The 13652-nt window shown below is 37.7% G+C and overlaps 1 protein-coding gene across 5 annotated transcripts; it reads left to right on the top strand.

Moving 5' to 3' along the window:
- Window positions 1-1180: 1180 nt before the first annotated feature.
- On the top strand, window positions 1181-13005 carry lnp1 (leukemia NUP98 fusion partner 1). Of its 5 annotated transcripts, none has more exons than XM_022675821.2 (5): window positions 1181-2736; window positions 6994-7233; window positions 8750-8857; window positions 9971-10134; window positions 12194-12269. In XM_022675821.2, the coding sequence occupies exons 1-4, from the start codon at window positions 2551-2553 to the stop codon at window positions 10112-10114; spliced, it is 678 nt and encodes a 225-aa protein (XP_022531542.1). In that variant the 5' UTR covers window positions 1181-2550; the 3' UTR covers window positions 10115-10134; window positions 12194-12269. The 5 variants fall into 5 exon arrangements, with proteins under 5 accessions (XP_022531542.1, XP_007249133.2, XP_007249132.2 ...); XM_007249071.3 differs by having other exon boundaries at window positions 1182-2736; window positions 9971-10151; window positions 12194-12284; XM_007249070.4 differs by lacking the exon at window positions 12194-12269 and having other exon boundaries at window positions 1182-2736; window positions 9971-12185.
- The last annotated feature ends 647 nt before the right edge of the window (window positions 13006-13652 follow it).

Genomic DNA, 13652 nt, shown 5'->3' with positions numbered 1-13652 from the left:
GATACTGACTGAGGCACTGCTGCCAAGAAATGCTAGTGCTTAGCATGTTAGTACAGAAAATATAATAAATACTGGTCCTTTAATGTAAAGTAACCGTTCAAAGTAACCATAGACTGCTGGTCCATTCACGGTAAACACTGTACAAAATGGGTGCTGCGTACAAAATACATACAAAATTGTGGACACCACAATATTCTATCTAAATCCTTATAAATCTGGATGGGATTAGTTCCTCAGGGGGACGTCTGTAAGAATATTTCACACTTCTACTTAGTGGTAAAACTCTTGCATCTGGACTGCAATAGAAAAAACAGGAGGACCAGTGAGTTTTTTGGCTTTCTCGGGCACATGACATCACGTTCAGTAGCTCTTCCATTTCCATTCGCTGTTGTGTTTACATGGATTATGGTGCGTGGCAGTGGACAAAAAGATATTTTATTAAACATGAGGTGAAGAATCTCGGAGATGTGCGTAAGGACAGGACTTCAATTACCGGAGGACCACGGAGTTAATTTAGCCTGTAACACATTCATGGTCGTTCCGAATAGGAATAAAATCCCAGAGGACCCCCATAAAAGAAAAAAACACCCCAGGACCCCCTGAGAAACTAACCCCATCCAGATAGGGCTTTAGATATATGTAACTAATGCTACCTTCAAGTCTGCCTCAGATTTTGGAGATCATAAGAACAGCATCATTTCTGTTGAAGCGTTTTTGGTCGAAAACAACTCAAACCCCCTGTTTTTTTTCTTATAATTTCTGTTTTCTCATGCCAACAAAGAGCAATTTATTTACTTTTGCAGTCTTTTGTTCCCATGTCCTAACTTTTGTTTTAAGACTGTTTGGCAGGCCTGAAATGCAGAAGCAAATTTTTATTACCAAAAGAAATCAAGTTAACCATTTTTTTATGTGGGGTTGTACACTTACCTTACACTTGGGGTTGTAAACAAAACAAACTAATGAAGTGCAAAAAATACGCATTATGTGAGTAATAAAATTATCCAGTAGAAGCGCCATCAGCATGTAAATATCTAACATTTTACGTGTGGATGAGAGGAGACTACTAACAAATACCCTGTAGTTGCTGTTAAATCAGCATTTTTATTCATATGCCTCAACTCAGCAAACCGAGGCTCACAGAAAAATCCCAGTTTCCCACAGTTAAATACGAGTTTGTGGTGGCGCTTGTGTGCACTCATCTTGTTAATACAATATTTCCGACACAACTTAAAGGCAGCATAAATACCTCTCACAGGACCAGACTAAATGACACATTTATGTGACCCAGAGTTCATATAGTCTACCACTTCAGCATGACACACAACAGGTGCTCCATTTTACACACGTCTCTGCATACTCTGCTGCCCTCTGGGATGGTGGTATGAACAACTGGAGCAGGACAGTAGACAGAGCTGCAGGGAGGCTGCCGTGTGCCCCAGATTGCTTTTTTATGAAGGGAGGTTTGTCATTTTCTCCAAAACAGGGTCAGCCCAAAATACACCAGCTACAAAGAAAAAAAGCTTCTAATGCCAGTATCAGCTGGTAGGAGTCAGCACACTTTACAGAACCATCCTCCTAGTCCTGCTTCTAAAAAGTGTTTAATGGTACTTGCTAGGAATTCATTGAGATATCAGATATCATTATTTGCTATGTAGCCTATGGTATGACCCAGTTGTGTGACTGTAATGTACAGTAAAAGGCTTTAACAGTACTAGCAGTATAGTACTACTGTGTGTTTACAGTTGTGGCAGAATGAGTGATGCCATAAGATACCCTACACAAACTGGTCTTCACTGCTGGGGTCCATAATTATTGGCAGGTTTCATGTGCTCAACCAGTGGAAAGAATGGGAAAATTAGTGTTTCTGTGTGTGTGTGACTGTATATGTGTGTGTTGTATGTGTGGGCGTGAACGGGCCCTCTAGGCCTGAGGTCTGTAATGGAAAGATTTTAAAAGCAGACCACCCCCCCCACCAGCACCACCACTGCCTACATACAAACACAATACCAACACATATACCCCGCCCATTCAGATTCTTTCATCCACACATCAGTAGACCCCCCCTCCCTTTCCCCACCACATACCCACTCTCTCTCTCCCTCCCTCCTATCCTATGATAGTCCTACATCTCTCTCCCTCTCCCATAACCCCCTCCCTCCTGCTCTGATGCTAAACAGATTACAGGGGATTCGCTTATTTAAAGACTTGGACAAGAACTGTGCAAGTGTGTGTTTGTGTATTTTCGGACCAGCTTACACACTGAGCTCACCTAACCAACTCTGGGGATCTAATTACAGCATCTCGCCCTGCCCTGTCTGGTCCATCCTCATCCTAGGTCTGGTCCATCCTTTCCAGAGCCCAGAGAGAGTGCCACAGCTCATCCATTCAGGTTCTGGTCAATCCAGCATCAGACAGGTTCAGCTATTCGATTCGGATTACCCTGGCCAGCAGCAGGCCAGTTTTTTTTCCTCCCACAGGTCAGGAGCCCCTTAGGGAGCTCCACACACACCAGCCTTCAAGCTGTCTTTGCGGCTCCTGCCCGCCATCATCATGGACAATGATGAGGATGATGATGGGAACTTCACCAAGTGGATGAGCAGCTACTGGGGACACGGAGCTGGGGAGGAGTCGGCCAAAGAGAGGAAGAGGAGCTTCCGCAGGCCTGCTCGCAACACTGCTGACCGCCGCGCCTCTTTGCCCTGCATGGTAGGGAGCCAGCGACACCAGGGGGAAGAGGTTAGAGGGTTGGGATGGGGAGGGATGAAAACTGGGATTGGCAGGGAACAGGAGGCTAATGCACTATAGGGTGAGATGCAAAGCTCAGACCAGCTATGGAGAAAAATGGCCAAATTTGAATTGGCCAGTTTCTCAAACTAATACTTCATTTTCTCCACCATAACAAACTTCACACTGTAAATTCTGATGAGTTAAGTGAGCATAAATGATAAAAACCAAAAAACAATTGCCTTAAACTGTTTAAGTTGTTAAGCTCAAATGATTTGCTAAATTGTTGCCTGAACTGAATGCAAACATTAAACATTACACATGTGTAATCATGTATAATACTTATTACATGTATTTCAGTTAATGAAATGTATTGTACTAATTGTGTAATTAAGTTGACATTACACAAATTCACAACTTCAGAATAGTGAACATGGCCTACTGAGTTTACTTTACTAAAAACTGTTTCTGCCTTGAATAAACAGATAACAAATAACAGTATTGTTCTACATCTTCATAGATTTCAAATACCTTAAATCTAAAGTATATTTCTAATGACTAAACGTAGACAACTGAATAAATTATTTAATGACATAACAAAAAATTCAGGTACCACGCTAAAATAAGGCTCTGTATAAAGGCTTTTTTTAAATAGTTCACAAAGGAGTTTATTAATGGCAGTTACAACACATAAATAGTGAGGGCAACAGTGGCTTGCTATACTGTTAAACCTCAGATTTTACTAGATGCTTATCTTACTTTGTCTTTTCCAATAGTCATCATTAACATCCCTGTTAATAACTGTATTTATTTAACTATAATAACATATTAAATGTATATTATTTCAATATTTTATGTATTTACAACTTAAATAATAAACATTAAAACACTCCTTCATCAATACATGAAAACATCAATACACTCCTAAACTATTTATAAACTTTTTATAAAGGAGCCTTATTTTAAAGTGGTGCCACGATTCTTCGTTTTTGAATAGCAGTGTACACTACCAAAACAGTAATGGAGAAATGTGCTTTAATTACACAGTCAGTATCAGAGATACAGCCCTCCCCCACCAAAACATCTGGGAAAGCACTGTAAAATGTAGGGTATAAATTGTATTGCCACTTTTATTTACAGAATCCATAAAAAATAAGCATATACCTTAAACTGCATGCATTATGCAGTGGTTTATGACAATTTGACAGACAGTAAAAATTAATTCTCCTATAAACAGAATAAGCTGTGAATATTGCATAATGTCTGCTGAGAGTCATTCAGATTTCAGTCATGCCATCTGATCAAAAGCAGTGACCCATAATCAATCACATTCCTGCCATTGCACATCAGTATCCACTCTCTTCCCCTCTCACTCTCTCACCCAGTTCATTCTAGTTCAGTTTTACAGAGATGTTTTATGTGAGTGAATAAAGTGGGCAGGCATTTTACTATTGCAACCTAATACTGCAATAAGAAAGCATGCAGTGTCGGTATAATATGTTAACATATAATTAATTGATAGAGTAATTATATCACCTATCCGTTTGCCAGTGCATGTATACATAAATAGCAGTGATTGAATTTGGATTTCCAAAGCTATAGCTCTATCTCTCCTGTTACATCTGGAAATATATGACTATGAGTAGCAGTGTGCAGCTATAGTGTCCAGATAAGGTGATGGAGGCTGAGCTTGTGGGTAATATTGCATGCTGCCCTCACATTAGCAGTGCCAGCACTGTCACGCAGTCTCCCTCAGGCTATGGCATCTCTGTCTGTCTCTATCACACAAGCAGATATAAAGCACAGAGCAAGCTGTGCAAACACTATCTAACAGCTGGGTAATAATTAAGTTTTTGACTATGTGATTTATTAAGACATATTTCTTTGACTGCTTTTATGTTAACATGCCAAAAGTTATGGGACATATGAACAGTGTCACGTCTGATCAATTTTTTCCAAAGAACATTGGAATGAACATTGTTGTTTTATTCAATAAACTACGGACAACATTTCTTCCAAATTCCAAATAAAAATATTGTCATTAGAGCATTTATTTGCAGAAAATGAGAAATGGCTGGAATAACAAAAAAGATGCAGAGCATTTAGATCAAAGAAAACAAACAAGTTTATATTCATAAAGTTTTAAGAGTTCAGACATCAATATTTGGAGGAAAACCCTGGTTTTCATGCATCTTGGCATGTTCTCCTCCACCAGTCTTGCACACTGCTTTTGGATAACATTATGCCACTCCTGGTACAAAAATTCAAGCAGTTCAGCTTGGTTTGATGGCTTGTGATCATCCATCTTCCTCCATTCCATTTCCAGAGCTGTATATGTGGATGTGTTTTCTGAGTTGTTTGTCTATCCAAACAGACAATCTTAGCCAGGTGACAGGATCTCCCTTAAACTCATGGCCAATGTTCAGTTTCACTGAAAACTATTTTACATACTGTTGACCAATGACTGAAATTCCAATGACTTCTGGAATGCCAGTGTATACCATGTATACCACCTGATTTAATTTAATAAAACACTAAATAGCCAAGCCAGGTACTGCATAACTACTACATATCACATAATGGGCTGCTATGAGGTCTGTAAAAGTGATTAAGCAAACAGAATGGCAAAAATGAAACGATTACATGGATTAATACAGTCTTTATTTACTCTAACACAAACATTCTGAAATGTTGATCTCTGATGTCTCAGGAGACTTTTTGTTCACACATTCTTCTCAAAGTTGCAGTGTTAGCTGTGCTTAGTTCTAGTACTCACTGTATTGGACTCAGTGATATACTCTGAGAGGGGTATCCAGTTAGAGGTGTTAAATGTCTTTCCTCTGCTTACTCCAGAAGACATGTCATTTTTACATGTCCCATAAATATGTGAAACTGACAACATGTTTATCAAAAGTTTATAACACTGGATTTAATGTGGTTTTGTTGCAATATTTGAGACCTATATAGTCATCTGCTAGCAGCGCTGCAGAAACTTGCCAAGGTCCAATTAGTTAAAAACACACACAAATGGCATAAACTGAAGATACATAAGATAAAGGCTTTTGCTGACAGCGACAATATGCAGTGACCAATTCAAGAATGATCGTCTGATTTGGCACTAAAGAAGTCATAAAAATGGATAACAGCCGGCTTAAACAGTGACTATATTAATGTATTGTAAATTGAGGATAAGTTTTTATAAAACTATAATATGATTTGACCCCACCATTTGATCCAAAATTTTAATGCACAGTCCATTTGACTATTTTGGATAAAATCATATGGCTGTTATAATTAAAGGAGTCACATGCAAAACTGTATTTTAACTACAGTCAATTACTGCACAGCATCTGCTTAGATGTGCAATTTGTTGTTAACCTCCACAGCTGGAGAGTACATTTTAGCTGCAATAAACTAGATCTCATTCAACCAGGATAAAACACCACAAGCAACTGAATATACCACCAATAAGAGTTTCAAGTACTGGCTATTTTTCTGGCCTCCATTAGAGGGAGGCAGAAGTTCAGCCTTTGAATCTAAAGGTAAATACTTAAGCGCTGGCTTTTATGATTTTTGACCCTATTGCTAATGCTTACTCAAGAAACAGATTACTGTTTCTTGAGTAAGCTGTTAATAAGAGGGTGGATTTGATGTATAACATGAAAGGACATTTTTGGCACATTGTTAAGAAACATATTGGCTACTTAGCGCTCTCTATGCAGCCTTTGAAAACAAGCTGACTGTATCATAACCAATACAACAGGTTAAGCACCAACAATGACCTTTAAGTAAAGTGCTTCTCTCAGTTTATACTGGGTCACTGGGTTCAAATATAATTACATAACCTACTACAGCGTTATCCTAAGTTAAAGCTTACAGTATATTGTTTTTATTTTGACTGCAAAAATCATGAAAAAGATACAAAACGTGGAGTGACTGATTACATGTCAATTTTTTTTATAACATTTCTTTTGCAAATTAGTCAATTTTAAATAAATATGCTGCTGCTTTGCTACTTTAGTTTCTTGCATTTGGGTTTTTATACAACACCTATATACAATCCTGTATATTTTGGAGTGTAGTGACCAGAATACTCTCAGGTTTAAAGAAAAGAATCATTTTTTTCAACTTATGTCTTCTAAAAAAATCTGATTGTGTGCAATCTAGAATCTGTCTTGTTTCACATCTGTTTATTAACTGGTTAATTAAGCCCTAGATAGATGGATAGATGGACAGATATGAATATAAATCTGTCTTTTTCTCTCTCAGTCACAGCTGGAAAACATGAGGGTGAAGCAGCTCCATGCTGCCACCATGCCTCCAGCACCTGTCCACCCAAAGAACCGTGAGGAGAAAGAGGTGCAACCTCACCCTCACGCTCGCCGTGTCTCCTCAGATGAAAGCAGCCGGACAAAAGCAGGACCAGAGAGCCGCATTAGCACCATCCCTGAGCTGGCCGAGTCATTTGAGAGAATGTTGCGCTTCCGAAAACAGAAGGTCATGTCTCTGGTGAGTGAGGGGACCTGTTAAATTTGAGAAACACATTTTCTGCATTAATTCAAGGAGATATTATCATACAAAGTTAAGTTCTCTAAGAGCCTCTGCATGCAACATAATGTATTACTACTTTGCTATGTAATTTTTCTGAATGTAAATAACGATAATCATGTATAACCTTACAGCTGCGGACAACAAGGCGCAACCCAAGGCCTAATTAATAGTAACATTTATTAAATTACTTTTTTCAAATTGATTGGTTAAAGAAGTAAATAGAGCTTCTGCATTTTTAAACCAATATTAAGATTATTTACCTAAAATAAACATTAATCTATGAGTTCACTTGAATTAGCCATGCTAATTTTTGAATTTTTTATTTCATTGTAATTTTGCTGTGTTTACACAGTATACAGTTAACACATCTTTTTTGGCAAAAATTGAAATAAAGATATCTAGCCATCATGCTCAAGTTCAAATGTCTATAAAGTAGATTTTCTGTGCACGTTTTACATAAGAATGTTAGACAAAGATATTTCTGTAACTATTCTAGTAAGCTTTACCTCAACACACAAGTTAAGCAGTGTGTGGTGGTTAACTCTGCTACTGTAGCTTAGCTGAGCTGTGAGGTAATGTGGAATAACTTTTACAAAGGGGAAGAGAATGTTATTTATCAGACAGTAGAGGGCAACAAAAATTGAACATTGAATAAGTCCTAAAATGAATAAGTTTATATGGAACATTTAAACAAAATCATAGTTTCATGTTTGCCTTATTTATATACTGAAAAATTTACAAATTTTCTCAACACAGAAAAAGATCACATTTCAGGACTGCAGACATCATCTTTAAAGCTATTTAGCTCCAGTTATAAAACTTTTAAATGCGCTGTGGCTTTAATTACAGCATCAGCTCTCCAACCAGTCAGCACTAAGTAGGAGTAATGCTAGCCCTGTAGAAATTTTGAAAAACAGAGGTATGTTTTTTTGCTTTTTAGCAAAATACATTTTTCTTCTTTTTATATGTAACAGAATATTCTGGACAACATTTTTTATTGTGAGTTTTTAGGCGTTTTATTCATTTTATCCTGATTTATTGAGGACCGCCATCGCAGGTTTCTTCTAATGATTTTTGGTCATTTTCTGATATGACAGGGGAAATAAAAAGTGTAGAGGCTCTCCATAAACTGGTTATGTAAAAGGTTATGTAAACTTATGCTTATTGCATGCTGTACAACAAAAAAAAAGTGGAGCGGAGGGGAAGAAAATGTGTAGTTCTAAAGACGTATAACCAGAAAAAAGACAGGTTTCCTACTGTGTAGCTATTAAAATACAAAAATGTTATAATTTAAATGATAATAAAATCTCATGGATTGAATTCTCCTAATCCCAAACTTTAGCCACTTCCATTAGTTCAGAGGCAGCAACCTTAGCACCAAATTGGTAACAGAACATGAGCTTAAAATGACTTTTTACTTCAGCAAAAAGCAACATGAATTAATAACAGATCTGCTGATACTGTTCTGTTTCAGAGTGATGCAGACAGTGTCTGTTTAATCTGCCATGAAGAAATGTGCAATGGAGGAGGTGGGATAGGAGGAGCATTCGAACTTCACTGCTCCCATCGTTTTCACAAAGAGGTAAGAGACAAGAGATGCAATATTCTACAATATTCTACTGCACGTCAAACCACTGAGAGGTTTCTTTGCTACTGCATGCACAACATACCAAACGCTTAATTTCACTAACTCACCCACTAACAGTAAAAAAACAAGCCTTGTGTCAGAATCATCATTTTTCCTCTGCTTGCTGCATGCTGGCGTTCATCTTACATTTTTGATATCTCACAAATGAAGAGTCGGAAGACAACCCTGTCTCAGAGCTTGTGTACTCCTCGTTGACCTGCATGTTGCCCAGATAAAGAAAATCTATTCTAAGCTTTCAGTCTAAAGCTGCATTATTTATATATACACTTACAGGCTAAACATATGGAAGCAAACAACTGATTTTACAGTTAAGCAAATCTGCCTAAAATTAACACAGCAGTTTTATATGGAAAATATTATTCAAGCATCATAATATGAGAATCAGGTGTATGTGATTAGGGCTACAATAAACTCTTACATCACATCATAGTTGATTTTTAGGCAGTTCTATATGTACATTCCTCAAGAGTCCATAATTTCATGGAATATAAGAAACTACTGCCAGATTCACATTATTTCCGTGAAAGCCAAACTGACTAAAAAATAGGGTCAAAGCCAAAATGTATCAAACACATAGTACACTTCATAGGGAGTGATTGCTTATCTGTTTACCCCACTAGCAGTTAGTGGTAGTATTCTTACAGTTGAGAGTGAAATAAAAATCACCTGAGTGCAGTGAATGTGTCTCAAGTGATTGTTGTATAAAGATCCCTATTGGGAAAATACAGTCACTGGTAAATAATTGTATTTCTGACTACAAATACACCATGAAAACAAAGGGACCCTCATAAAAAAACCTTCCAAAAAACAGACATGAAGAATACACTGGGATGGATACAAAAAAACAGAGTCACTGAACATCCCCAGTCCATCACTTAAATCTATTATTAATAAATAGGAGTTGTTGTTGTTTTTTATTCTTGTTTTAAAAAGATTTGCTTAAAGGTAAAGCTGCTTCTAAATACTTGGCCTGTAGTGTATATTCCTGGGCGCTTCCAGTCCAGCAGTATTACTACATCTCTTATCTCTGATTGGTGGATTGAGAAGGCGAGGAGGTCAGACCCGGGTGGTCGTCCACGCAGCGGGAGTTCCACTGGTGTGTGTGATCGCAGGAAGGAGGTGCCATTCTGCTCTGGACAAGAAGAGTACCGTATTCCCCGTCGAAAACTCTCCCTACGCAGACAACGCTGATACACCTCCATCGGAAGACTGTGAATACCCAGAACATGTACATACCACAATTTAGTGAAAATCCATTAAACAGAGGAAGTGATGTGTTGAACTTGCTTGATTCATTTCTAGTATGTCACATCCTTTGACTTTTTTTCTTTGTGTTTATTTTTGGATAGAATTGGGGATTGACTGAATATATTTTATATATATTTTCATGTGGAAATGAATCAAGTAATTGCAATGCATTACTTTTCTCAGTGTATTATACCATTTTAATTAGTAAAAAAGTTCTAGTCCTTTTCATCCATGGAATTATTTTTCCTTTGCACCTCTTTAAGGGGCTAAGTTATCTAAATCTTTTTGTACAATTTCATTTTAATAAAAATATTTCTCTCTCATATGTGAAACTGCCTCAACAGTAGTGTTCTATACGCCATAATAAACTATTTTTGTACAATATGATTGTCATTTTAAGACATTAAATTTCCATTAATGATACTCATTATAAATATACATTAATGTATTACTTAAAAAAATAGTTGACTTTTAATTACCCAAAATATGTAGACATTGCAATTATAATATAAAAATGTTTACATATCCTAATATATAAATTCAACCACTGTTTTTAAACAAATTCAACATAGAAGGTTTATGGCTAAGTATGTAGATAAGTACAATGGGCAATATTAAGGTCAGCAAAAGGGGTCAGACATAAGGGGTCAGTGCAGAAATGAGATGACATCAGCATGAACATGCTGGAAATTAGCTGGTGGCTGCTGGATGTCTAGTCACCGTAGCACAAAATCAATGCTTGTCCAATTGCTTTTTTATCACAATGTGAGAAGAAGATTTTTAACATTTTACTTCTAGCAAATTTTCACACAATGTCAGTGAACCACATGAATGTCTTTAAGAACTTTTTTTAAGAACTGGTATGAAATGCAGACAACACATTTGAAATAACTGACTGTGACACATACTGACCTGTCTTATCAGGCATTTTCACAGAATTGACAATCACATACATAACCCTGACCCAGAAACTCACCCAAGACCACTAAAGTCAGAATGCTGAAGATCAGAAAACTGGGAAATACAGGGGTTGGACAATGAAACTGAAACACCTGTCATTTTAGTGTGTGAGGTTTCATGGCTAAATTGGAGCAGCCTGGTGGCCAATCTTCATTAATTGCACATTGCACCAGTAAGAACAGAGTGTGAAGGTTCAATTAGCAGGGTGAGAGCACAGTTTTGCTCAAAATATTGCAATGCACACAACATTATGGGTAACATACCCAAAAGATTTCAAATAGTTCAAAGGAAGACAAATTGTTGGTGCATGTCTTGCTGGCGCATCTGTGACCAAGACAGAAAGTCTTTGTGATGTATCAAGAGCCACGGTATCCAGGGTAATGTAAGCATACCACCAAGAAGGATGAACCACATACAACAGGATTAACTGTGGACGCAAGAGGAATCTGTCTGAAAGGGATGTTTGGGTGCTAACCTGGATTGTATCCAAAAAACATTAAACCACGGCTGCCCAAATCAAGGCAGAATTCAACGTGCACCTCTACTCTCCTGTTTCCACCAGAACTGTCTGTCGGGACAATAAATTATTGTATTATTATTATTATAGGTGTTTCAGTTTCATTGGTCAACCCCTGTAGAAAAAAAGAACAAGAAATACAGCTTAACAAAGCTGAAGTGGTTATATTTACCCACTTTATCGGAAAACCTACCCATTACTTTTATTTACTTGCTACTTCACTTAATACACATTGCCATGGGAGATGAGAATAAGACCATGTCAATGAAACCATGGAATGTCCCTTTCATTTGGCACACACTAACCAGTCCTTACTCGAACTCTGTTAATTGGCTTCATCTTACAAGATAACACCCCACAACTTATACAGCTGTAGGTGTTTCCATACTGTAACACTTCAGGCCTTGATGTGACTAGCAAGTATCTAGCATTAGGAATAGTCCAGTTCTATTACAAAGATTATGTCCTTTTACATGTGTCAACATTTTGTATGTCATTATTGTGTAGAGCCTGGACAAATCATAACTCAGCGTCCTCTCTTTCAGTGCATTGAAGAGTGGCTCTGGAGCCAGTGGTTGTGTCCCTCCTGTAGCGTCTATGTGGTCATGCCTGAACCTCTCTACTGGTCCTCTGGTCGACTCCAGTTCCCCTGATGTCCCCTGTACCATACACTTGCATGACCTCACCTCTGAATGGGATAAGAAGCACCCTTTGCATTCTTGCATGGCAGAAAATGGCCAGTCTTTCAACGTCAGCTGCGTCAAAGGATGAATGATCTAATGTTAATTTTAATTTTACCATAATGCTGTGACAAAACCCACCCGATGCATGTACACACAAGTACTGTGGATGTAAATGCAGTAGACACATACCCTGCCAGTGTGCATAAAGGATTTTTTATCTACAGTCCAGTCTGACTGTGTGAAAGCTAAGTGGGGCATGATGTGGATTGTTGTGTTTTTTTACTGTCCTGTGAAGTAGTTACTTGAGATAAGGCAGATTTCTGCATATCATCATAAAAGGGAGCATTTCTGTTTCTGGCCAAGAACGTTTCTCCTTATCTCTATCTTCTTATTGATTCCTCAATTTCAGTCATCCTTTTCCTCTAGCTATTTTTTTTCCCTGTCTCTTAACCTCGAGTGCTGAGTTTTACCAAAAAAACTTTTGTCATTGCTTGCTCTTTGATTGCAGCTTTTTTTCTTGTTTTCTTTTCAAGTCTTCCAATCATTGTATGTCTCAAAGTACCACTGAATTTTATGATGCCAAAAGAATGGTCAATGACTGCAAACGTGGCATGTTGTTTTATTGTAAATGAGATCACATTCAAATATATATTAAAACCCATTTTCATCACGTTTGCCAGGTATGCAAGTTGTTGGAGAAGTGAGCTTCACACACACACACACACACACACACATACACACACACACACACACACACGCACACACACACACACAAATTTGCTAAGGTTTATTTTCAGTTCTTGCATTGTGGCACAATGCATTCTGAAGTGGAACTCTTTATGTTATGTACCATGGAAAGACCATAAAACCACAACAATCTGGTTTCCTGGATACAGATTAAGTTTTGTTAGGCTGAAGAGGTAGGGGGTGTTTTATATATATATATATATATATGACCCTTCAAACAGAGATTTTTCGGAGATACACTCCAAGCAGAGGGCAATGAGAATCACTGGCAAGGTGCCAAGCGAAAGAAACACACAAATATTAGAAACATTCTAAGATCTGGCTCTGGGGAACTGGTGTCCATTAAAAGAACACTTGAATTGTGATTGGGATGAGTGTCATTTTAAAGCTATATGATGTTGGGGCAGTTTCCCAGACAGGGATTTGGCTTAGTGATAGACCAGGATATACTTTTCTTTCCAAAAAAATCTCTATACAGAATGCTGTATAAGCTAAATTCCTGTCTGAGAAAACGCCCCATTAAGTTTACTTCAGTGCCACATACTTTCAAATGGAAAATAACATCTAATAGTCT

Source organism: Astyanax mexicanus, chromosome 5 (genome assembly GCF_023375975.1).
Source record: "Astyanax mexicanus isolate ESR-SI-001 chromosome 5, AstMex3_surface, whole genome shotgun sequence".
Classification (NCBI taxonomy): domain Eukaryota; kingdom Metazoa; phylum Chordata; class Actinopteri; order Characiformes; family Acestrorhamphidae; genus Astyanax; species Astyanax mexicanus.
Note: the sequence above shows the minus strand (reverse complement) of the source record. Positions and strands in the feature narration are given on the sequence as shown.

Bases quoted from the DNA above. Each gene is read 5' to 3' on its own strand.
- lnp1 (XM_007249071.3), top strand. From the start codon at position 2,551: ATGGACAATGATGAGGATGATGATGGGAACTTCACCAAGTGGATGAGC. The intron at 2,737-6,993 runs GTTAGAGGGTTG...TTTCTCTCTCAG, and splicing joins AGCGACACCAGGGGGAAGAG to TCACAGCTGGAAAACATGAG. The intron at 8,858-9,970 runs GTAAGAGACAAG...TGGATTGAGAAG, and splicing joins CCCATCGTTTTCACAAAGAG to GCGAGGAGGTCAGACCCGGG.